This window comes from Phaenicophaeus curvirostris, unplaced genomic scaffold (assembly GCF_032191515.1).
Source record: "Phaenicophaeus curvirostris isolate KB17595 unplaced genomic scaffold, BPBGC_Pcur_1.0 scaffold_175, whole genome shotgun sequence".
NCBI lineage: Eukaryota > Metazoa > Chordata > Aves > Cuculiformes > Cuculidae > Phaenicophaeus > Phaenicophaeus curvirostris.
Genome location: NW_027206795.1, coordinates 210,259 through 220,344, shown reverse-complemented (window position 1 = coordinate 220,344; position 10,086 = coordinate 210,259). Strand labels below are relative to the sequence as shown.

Here is a 10,086-nt window from a genome sequence, read left to right as displayed (position 1 = left end):
TGTGGCGGGTCGCTGCGCTCAGCGCCGCGCCGGGAGCTGTGGCGAATCTGCGGAAGCGAACCCGGTGGGGAGGGAGCAGCGGCAGTAGCGGCGGGTTCGCGGCGGCAGATTCGTCACGGAGGAAAGAAGAAGCGGAGGGAGCGGCGGAGCAAAGGGAAAAAATAGAGGGGAACGATAGGAACGACGGGGACGAAACGGGATAACAGGGCTGGGTCGCTGCGCTCAGCGCCGCGCGGGGAGCTGTGGCGAATCTGCGGCACCTAACCCGGCGGGGAGGGAGCAGCGGCGGTAGCGACGGGTTCGCGGCGGCAGATTCGTCACGGAGAGGAGAAGAAACGGAGGGAGCGGCGGAGCGAAGGGGAAAAATGGAGGGGAATGATAGGAATGAAGGGGACGAAACGGGATAACGGGGCTGGGTCGCTGCGCTCAGCGCCGCGCGGGGAGCTGCGGCGAATCTGCGGCACCGAACGCGCGCGAGGAGGCGGCGGCGGCAGCAGCGACCGGTTCGCGGCGGCAGATTCGCCACGGGGAGGGTGCGGAGCCGGGAGAACCGGGAGAACCGGGGGACGTGGCGGGATAAGGCGCCTTGAGATCCATCCCTCCGGGAGCCCCACACCGGCCCCGAGCCCCGGTGCCCCCGTTCCTCGACCTTTCGCAGCCGGTAACGAATCTGCGGCCGCTGGAAAGCGGCAGCGGGGCGGGGGGGGTGGGGCAGGGGGAATGGGGGGGTCCTTGAGGCTTTTTGGGGGGTCCTTGAGGCTTTTTGGGGCTCAGGGGAGGCGGGGGGGGGGACACGAGGGGTTGGGGGGGTCTAAGAGCGATAAGGGGGGGTCTGGGGGGGTTTGGGGGGGTCTAGGAGGCATAAAAGGGGGGGGAAGGGAGGTGGGGGGGCACAGAGAGGTTTTGGGGGGTCTACGAGCAATAAAGGGGGCACAGAGAGGTTTTTGGGGGGGCACAGAGAGATCTGGGGGGGCACAGAGAGATCGGGGGGGCACAGGTTTTGGGGGGGCACGGAGAGGTTTTGGGGGGGCACGGAGAGGTTTTTTGGGGGGACACAGAGAGGTCTGGGGGGCACAGAGAGGTTTTGGGGGGGCACAGAGAGGTTTTGGGGGCCACAGAGAGGTTTTTGGGGGGGACACAGAGAGGTTTTGGGGTGACACAGAGAGGTCTGGGGGGGACACAGATTTTTGAGGGCACACAGAGGTTTTGGGGGGCACAGAGGTTTTGGGGGCACAGAGAGGTTTGGGGGGGACACAGAGAGGTCGGGGGGGGACACAGGTTGTGGGGGGACACAGAGAGATTTTTGAGGGCACACAGAGAGGTCTGGGGGGGCACAGAGAGGTTTTTGGGGGGGCACAGAAAGGTTTTGGGGGGACACAGGTTTTTGGAGGGACACAAAGAGGTTTTGGGGGGGCACAGAGAGGTCTGGGGGGGACACAGGCTTTGGGGGGGGACACAGGTTTGGGGGGGCACAGAGAGGTTTTGGGGGACACACAGAGGTTTTGGGGGCACACAGAGGTTTTTTTGGGGGCACAGAGAGGTTTGGGGGGGCACAGAAAGGTCTGGGGGGGGGACACAGAGTTTTTGGGGGGGCACAGAGCGGTTTTGGGGGGGCACAGAGCGGTTTTGGGGGGCACAGAGAGGTCTGGGGGGCTCAGAGGGGTTTTGGGGGGGGCTCAGAGAGGTTTTGGGGGTGCACAGAGAGGTTTTCGGGGCGCACAGAGAGGTTTTGGGGGGCACAGAAAGGTCTGGGGGGGACACAGAGAGGGTTTTGGGGGCACAGAGAGGTTTTTTTGGGGGGCACAGAGAGGTTTTTTGGGGGACACAGGTTTTTGGGGGGGCACAGAGAGGTTTTTGGGGGGACACAGGTTTGGGGGGGCACAGAGAGGTTTTTGGGGGGACACACAGAGGTTTTGGGGGCACAGAGAGGTTTTTTGGGGCACAGAGAGGTCTGAGGGGGACACAGATGTTTTGGGGGGGCACAGAGAGGTTTTGGGGGGGACACAGAGAGGTCTGGGGGGACACAGGTTTGGGGGGGCACAGAGAGGTTTTTGGGGGGACACAGAGAGGTTTGGGGGGGACACAGAGACGTTTGGGGGGGACACAGGTTGTGGGGGGACACAGAGAGATTTTTGAGGGCACACAGAGAGGTCTGGGGGGGCACAGAGAGGATTTTGGGGGGGCACAGAGAGGTTTTGGGGGGGCACAGAGAGGTTTTTTGGGGGACACAGAGAGGTTTTGGGGGGGCACAGAGACGTTTGGGGGGGACACAGGTTGTGGGGGGACACAGATTTTTGAGGGCACACAGAGAGGTTTTGGGGGGCACAGAGAGGTTTTTGGGGGGACACAGAGAGGTTTTGGGGGGACACAGAGAGGTCTAGGGGGGACACAGGTTGTGGGGGGACACAGAGAGATTTTTGAGGGCACACAGGGAGGTTTTTGGGGGGGCACAGAGAGGTTTTGGGGGCCACAGAGAGGTTTTTGGGGGGGACACAGAGAGGTTTTGGGGTGACACAGAGAGGTCTGGGGGGGACACAGATTTTTGAGGGCACACAGAGGTTTTGGGGGGCACAGAGAGGTTTTTGGGGGGACACAGGTTTTGGGGGGGACACAGAGAGGTTTGGGGGGGACACAGAGAGGTCTGGGGGGGACACAGAGAGGTCTGGGGGGGACACAGGTTGTGGGGGGACACAGAAAGATTTTTGAGGGCACACAGAGAGGTTTTGGGGGGGCACAGAGAGGATTTTGGGGGGACACAGAAAGGTTTTGGGGGGACACAGAGAGGTTTTGGGGGGACACAGAGAGGTCTGGGGGGGCACAGAGACGTCTGGGGGGGACACAGGTTGTGGGGGGACACAGATTGTTGAGGGCACACAGAGAGGTCTGGGGGGGCACAGAGAGGTTTTGGGGGGCACAGAGAGGTTTTTGGGGGGACAGGTTTTGGGGGGGCACAGAGAGGTTTTTGGGGGGACACACAGAGGTTTTTGGGGGCACAGAGGTTTTTGGGGGCACAGAGAGGTCTGGGGGGCACACAGAGAGATTTTAGGGGGCCAGGAAGGGCGAGTGGGGGGGGTCGCAGCGATCCAGCTGGCGAGGGGCATGAACCCCAGAGCCAAGAGGGAAGGAAATTTTTGGGGGGGCTGTGTGTGCCCCCCCCCTATTTTCTCCATGCCCCCCTCCCCGCCCCCCCCCCCCAGGAGCCGCCATGGCGGTGCCGGTGCCGGTTCTACGCTTGCCCCGCGGCCCCGAGGGCTCCGCTCGGGGTTTCCGTTCCCCGCGCTCCGTGGAGGAGGAGGAGGAGGAGGAGGAAGGCACGAAGGCGGCTCAGGGGGCGCGGGCGGCTCTGCGGCTTCGCTTCCTTCGGGCCTTGGGGGCGGCTCGGGGCCGTCCGGCTCGTTTCCGCCTCCGCTCGGGGGTCTGCGTGGACGCCGAGTTGGGAGCGGCCGACGTGGACGCCGTCGCCTTCCAGGTGGACGCGCTCCGCACGCCCCTGGGGGTGCAGGCGGCCGCGCTGCTGCGCTGCTCCGACGTCCTCGCCTTCTCCTTCCCGCTCGCCTCGCGCCCCGGCCCCGCCACCGCTTCCGGAACGTTCCCCGGGGCCGCGGGAACAAAGGCGCCGTTCCCTGAGCCGCGAGGAAGCGAATCCGCCATTTCCTGAGCCTGGAGGAAGCGAATCCCCCTTTTCCTGAGCCGAGAGGAAGCGAATCCCCCTTTTCCTGAGCCGAGAGGAAGCGAATTCGCCTTTTTCAGAGGCGAAATGAAGCGAATCCCCCTTTTCCAGACCATAAAGGAACGGAATCCACTTTTTCCAGACAATAAAGGAACAAAATCCCCCTTTTCCAGACCCTAAAGGAAGCGAATCCCCCTTTTCCTGAGCCTAGAGGAAGCGGAATCCCCCTTTTCCTGAGCCTAGAGGAAGCGAATCCCCGTTTTCCAGACTCTAGAGGAACCGAATCCCCCTTTTCCTCAGCCGAGAAGAACCGAATCCGCCTTTTCCAGACAATAAAGGAAGCGAATCCCCCTTTTCCAGCCCCTAGAGGAAACGAATCCCCCTTTTCCAGCCCCTAGAGGAAACGAATCCCCCTTTTCCAGCCCCTAGAGGAAGCGAATCCCCCTTTTCCAGCCCCTAGAGGAAGCAAATCCACTTTTTCCTGAGCCTGGAGGAAGCGAATCCGCTTTTTCCTGAGCCAAGAGGAAGCGAATCCCCCTTTTCCCGACAATAAAGGAACTGAATACACTTTTTCCAGAACATTAAGGAACTGAATCCCCCTTTTCCAGCCCCTAGAGGAAGCGAATCCCCCTTTTCCTGAGCCTAGAGGAACCGAATCCCCCTTTTCCAGCCCCTAGAGGAACCGAATCCCCCTTTTCCAGCCCCTAGAGGAAGCGAATCCCCCTTTTCCTGACCCTAGAGGAAGCGAATCCCCCTTTTCCAGCGCCTAGAGGAAGCGAATCCCCATTTCCAGCCCCTAGAGGAACCGAATCCCCCTTTTCCAGCCCCTAGAGGAACCGAATCCCCCTTTTCCAGCCCCTAGAGGAAGCGAATCCCCCTTTTCCAGACTCTAGAGGAACCGAATCCACCTTTTCCAGCCCCTAGAGGAAGCGAATCCCCCTTTTCCAGCCCCTAGAGGAAGCGAATTCCCCCTTTTCCAGCCCCTAGAGGAAGCGAATCCCCCTTTTCCAGCCCCTAGAGGAAGCGAATCCCCCTTTTCCAGCCCCTAGAGGAAGCGAATCCCCCTTTTCCAGCCCCTAGAGGAAGCGAATCCCCCTTTTCCTGACCCTAGAGGAAGCGAATCCCCCTTTTCCAGAACATAAAGGAACCGAATCCCCCTTTTCCAGCCCCTAGAGGAACCGAATCCCCCTTTTCCAGCCCCTAGAGGAAGCGAATCCCCCTTTCCCAGCCCCTAGAGGAAGCGAATCCCCCTTTTCCAGCCCCTAGAGGAACCGAATCCCCATTTCCAGCCCCTAGAGGAAGCGAATCCCCCTTTTCCAGCCCCTAGAGGAAGCGAATCCCCCTTTTCCAACAATAAAGGAACTGAATACACTTTTTCCAGAACATAAAGGAACAGAATCCCCCTTTTCCAGCCCCTAGAGGAAGCGAATCCCCCTTTTCCAGCCCCTAGAGGAAGCGAATCCCCCTTTTCCAGCCCCTAGAGGAAGCGAATCCCCCTTTTCCAGCCCCTAGAGGAAGCGAATCCCCCTTTTCCTGAGCCTAGAGGAAGTGGAATCCCCCTTTTCCAGACACTAGAGGAAGCGAATCCCCCTTTTCCAGCCCCTAGAGGAAGCGAATCCCCCATTTCCAGCCCCTAGAGGAAGCGAATCCCCCTTTTCCAGCCCCCAGAGGAACCGAATCCCCATTTCCAGCCCCTAGAGGAAGCGAATCCCCCTTTTCCAGCCCCTAGAGGAAGCGAATCCCCCTTTTCCAGCCCCTAGAGGAAGCGAATCCCCCTTTTCCTGAGCCTAGAGGAAGTGGAATCCCCCTTTTCCAGACACTAGAGGAAGCGAATCCCCCTTTTCCAGCCCCTAGAGGAAGCGAATCCCCCTTTTCCAGCCCCCAGAGGAACCGAATCCCCATTTCCAGCCCCCAGAGGAAGCGAATCCCCCTTTTCCAGCCCCTAGAGGAAGCGAATCCCCCTTTTCCAGCCCCCAGAGGAACCGAATCCCCATTTCCAGCCCCTAGAGGAAGCGAATCCCCCTTTTCCAGCCCCTAGAGGAAGCGAGTCCCCCTTTTCCAGCCCCCAGAGGAAGCGAATCCCCCTTTTCCAGCCCCTAGAGGAAGCGAATCCCCCTTTTCCAGCCCCTAGAGGAAGCGAATCCCCCTTTTCCAGCCCCTAGAGGAAGCGAATCCCCCTTTTCCAGCCCCTAGAGGAAACGAATCCCCCTTTTCCAGCCCCTAGAGGAAGCGAATCCCCCTTTTCCAGCCCCTAGAGGAAGCGAATCCCCCTTTTCCAGCCCCTAGAGGAAACGAATCCCCCTTTTCCAGCCCCTAGAGGAAACGAATCCCCCTTTTCCAGCCCCTAGAGGAAGCGAATCCCCCTTTTCCAGCCCCTAGAGGAAGCGAATCCCCCTTTTCCAGCCCCTAGAGGAAGCGAATCCCCCTTTTCCAGACCCTAGAGGAAGCGAATCCCCCTTTTCCAGCCCCTAGAGGAAGCGAATCCCCCTTTTCCGCCGCGGTTCCCCGCGCTCCGTGGAGGCCGAGGAGGAGGAGGAGGAGGAGGGCACGAAGGCGGCTCAGGGGGCGCGGGCGGCTCTGCGGCTTCGCTTCCTTCGGGCCTTGGGGGCGGCTCGGGGCCGTCCGGCTCGTTTCCGCCTCCGCTCGGGGGTCTGCGTGGACGCCGCGTTGGGAGCCGCCGACGTGGACTCCGTCGCCTTCCAGGTGGACGCGCTCCGCACGCCCCTGGGGGTGCAGGCGGCCGCGCTGCTGCGCTGCTCCGACGTCCTCGCCTTCTCCTTCCCGCTCGCCTCGCGCCCCGGCCCCGCCACCGCTTCCGGAACGTTCCCCGGGGCCGCGGGAACAAAGGCGCCGTTCCCTGAGCTGCGAGGAAGCGAATCCGCCTTTTCCTGAGCCGCGAGGAAGCGAATCCACCGTTTCCTGAGCCGAGAGGAAGCGAATCCGCCTTTTCCTGAGCCGCGAGGAAGCGAATCCCCCTTTTCCTGAGCCGAGAGGAAGCGAATCCCCCTTTTCCTGAGCCGAGAGGAAGCGAATCCGCCTTTTCCAGAGGCGAAATAAAGCGAATCCCCCTTTTCCAGACCATAAAGGAATGGAATCCACTTTTTCCAGACAATAAAGGAACAAAATCCCCCTTTTCCAGACCCTAAAGGAAGCAAATCCCTCTTTTCCTGAGCCTAGAGGAAGCGGAATCCCCCTTTTCCAGACCCTAGAAGAACCGAATCCCCGTTTTCCAGACTCTAGAGGAACCAAATCCCCCTTTTCCTCAGCCGAGAAGAACCGAATCCGCCATTCCAGACAATAAAGGAACCGAATCCCCCTTTTCCAGCCCCTAGAGGAACCGAATCCCCATTTCCAGCCCCTAGAGGAAGCGAATCCCCCTTTTCCAGCCCCTAGAGGAAGCGAATCCCCCTTTTCCTGAGCCTAGAGGAACCGAATCCCCCTTTTCCAGCCCCTAGAGGAACCGAATCCCCCTTTTCCAGCCCCTAGAGGAAGCGAATCCCCCTTTTCCTGACCCTAGAGGAAGCGAATCCCCCTTTTCCAGCGCCTAGAGGAAGCGAATCCCCATTTCCAGCCCCTAGAGGAACCGAATCCCCCTTTTCCAGCCCCTAGAGGAACCGAATCCCCCTTTTCCAGCCCCTAGAGGAAGCGAATCCCCCTTTTCCAGACTCTAGAGGAACCGAATCCACCTTTTCCAGCCCCTAGAGGAAGCGAATCCCCCTTTTCCAGCCCCTAGAGGAAGCGAATTCCCCCTTTTCCAGCCCCTAGAGGAAGCGAATCCCCCTTTTCCAGCCCCTAGAGGAAGCGAATCCCCCTTTTCCAGCCCCTAGAGGAAGCGAATCCCCCTTTTCCAGCCCCTAGAGGAAGCGAATCCCCCTTTTCCTGACCCTAGAGGAAGCGAATCCCCCTTTTCCAGAACATAAAGGAACCGAATCCCCCTTTTCCAGCCCCTAGAGGAACCGAATCCCCCTTTTCCAGCCCCTAGAGGAAGCGAATCCCCCTTTCCCAGCCCCTAGAGGAAGCGAATCCCCCTTTTCCAGCCCCTAGAGGAACCGAATCCCCATTTCCAGCCCCTAGAGGAAGCGAATCCCCCTTTTCCAGCCCCTAGAGGAAGCGAATCCCCCTTTTCCAACAATAAAGGAACTGAATACACTTTTTCCAGAACATAAAGGAACAGAATCCCCCTTTTCCAGCCCCTAGAGGAAGCGAATCCCCCTTTTCCAGCCCCTAGAGGAAGCGAATCCCCCTTTTCCAGCCCCTAGAGGAAGCGAATCCCCCTTTTCCAGCCCCTAGAGGAAGCGAATCCCCCTTTTCCTGAGCCTAGAGGAAGTGGAATCCCCCTTTTCCAGACACTAGAGGAAGCGAATCCCCCTTTTCCAGCCCCTAGAGGAAGCGAATCCCCCATTTCCAGCCCCTAGAGGAAGCGAATCCCCCTTTTCCAGCCCCCAGAGGAACCGAATCCCCATTTCCAGCCCCTAGAGGAAGCGAATCCCCCTTTTCCAGCCCCTAGAGGAAGCGAATCCCCCTTTTCCAGCCCCTAGAGGAAGCGAATCCCCCTTTTCCTGAGCCTAGAGGAAGTGGAATCCCCCTTTTCCAGACACTAGAGGAAGCGAATCCCCCTTTTCCAGCCCCTAGAGGAAGCGAATCCCCCTTTTCCAGCCCCCAGAGGAACCGAATCCCCATTTCCAGCCCCCAGAGGAAGCGAATCCCCCTTTTCCAGCCCCTAGAGGAAGCGAATCCCCCTTTTCCAGCCCCCAGAGGAACCGAATCCCCATTTCCAGCCCCTAGAGGAAGCGAATCCCCCTTTTCCAGCCCCTAGAGGAAGCGAGTCCCCCATTTCCAGCCCCTAGAGGAAGCGAATCCCCCTTTTCCAGCCCCTAGAGGAAACGAATCCCCCTTTTCCAGCCCCTAGAGGAAACGAATCCCCCTTTTCCAGCCCCTAGAGGAAGCGAATCCCCCTTTTCCAGCCCCTAGAGGAAGCGAATCCCCCTTTTCCAGCCCCTAGAGGAAGCGAATCCCCCTTTTCCAGACCCTAGAGGAAGCGAATCCCCCTTTTCCAGCCCCTAGAGGAAGCGAATCCCCCTTTTCCGCTGCGGTTCCCCGCGCTCCGTGGAGGCCGAGGAGGAGGAGGAGGAGGAGGGCACGAAGGCGGCTCAGGGGGCGCGGGCGGCTCTGCGGCTTCGCTTCCTTCGGGCCTTGGGGGCGGCTCGGGGCCGTCCGGCTCGTTTCCGCCTCCGCTCGGGGGTCTGCGTGGACGCCGAGTTGGGAGCCGCCGACGTGGACGCCGTCGCCTTCCAGGTGGACGCGCTCCGCACGCCCCTGGGGGTGCAGGCGGCCGCGCTGCTGCGCTGCTCCGACGTCCTCGCCTTCTCCTTCCCGCTCGCCTCGCGCCCCGGCCCCGCCACCGCTTCCGGAACGTTCCCCGGGGCCGCGGGAACAAAGGCGCCGTTCCCTGAGCCGCGAGGAAGCGAATCCGCCTTTTCCTGAGCCGCGAGGAAGCGAATCCGCCTTTTCCTGAGCCGAGAGGAAGCGAATCCCCCCTTTCCTGAGCCTGGAGGAAGCGAATCCGCCTTTTCCTGAGCCACGAGGAAGCGAATCCGCCGTTTCCTGAGCAGGGAGGAAGCGAATCCGCCTTTTCATGAGCCTGGAGGAAGCGAATCCGCCTTTTCCTGAGCCGAGAGGAAGCGAATCCCCCTTTTCCCAACAATAAAGGAACCGAATCCGCCTTTTCCAGACCCTTGAGGAACCGAATCTGCCTTTTCCAGAGCCGAGAGGAAGCGAATCCGCATTTTCCAGGCAATAAAGGAACCGAATCCCTCTTTTCCTCAGGCTAGAGGAAGCGAATCCCCCTTTTCCAGCCCCTAGAGGAAGCGAATCCCCCTTTTCCAGCCCCTAGAGGAAGCGAATCCCCCTTTTCCAGCCCCTAGAGGAAGCGAATCCCCCTTTTCCAGCCCCTAGAGGAAGCGAATCCCCCTTTTCCAGCCCCTAGAGGAAGCGAATCCCCCTTTTCCAGACCCTAGAGGAAGCGAATCCCCCTTTTCCAGAACATAAAGGAACCGAATCCCCCTTTTCCAGCCCCTAGAGGAACCGAATCCCCCTTTTCCAGCCCCTAGAGGAAGCGAATCCCCCTTTCCCAGCCCCTAGAGGAAGCGAATCCCCCTTTTCCAGCCCCTAGAGGAACCGAATCCCCATTTCCAGCCCCTAGAGGAAGCGAATCCCCCTTTTCCAGCCCCTAGAGGAAGCGAATCCCCCTTTTCCAACAATAAAGGAACTGAATACACTTTTTCCAGAACATAAAGGAACAGAATCCCCCTTTTCCAGCCCCTAGAGGAAGCGAATCCCCCTTTTCCAGCCCCTAGAGGAAGCGAATCCCCCTTTTCCAGCCCCTAGAGGAAGCGAATCCCCCTTTTCCTGAGCCT

General features: G+C 60.0%; 1 protein-coding gene across 1 annotated transcript; it reads left to right on the top strand.

The window, feature by feature from the left end:
• Nucleotides 1-325: 325 nt before the first annotated feature.
• GEMIN7 (gem nuclear organelle associated protein 7) lies at nt 326-4,249 on the top strand. Its single transcript, XM_069882529.1, has 2 exons — nt 326-661; nt 3,198-4,249. Exons 1-2 carry the CDS (start codon nt 376-378, stop codon nt 3,656-3,658), a joined length of 747 nt encoding a protein of 248 aa, XP_069738630.1. The 5' UTR covers nt 326-375; the 3' UTR covers nt 3,659-4,249.
• The last annotated feature ends 5,837 nt before the right edge of the window (nt 4,250-10,086 follow it).

Bases quoted from the DNA above. Each gene is read 5' to 3' on its own strand.
- GEMIN7 (XM_069882529.1), top strand. From the start codon at position 376: ATGATAGGAATGAAGGGGACGAAACGGGATAACGGGGCTGGGTCGCTG. The intron at 662-3,197 runs GTAACGAATCTG...CCCCCCCCCCAG, and splicing joins TCCTCGACCTTTCGCAGCCG to GAGCCGCCATGGCGGTGCCG.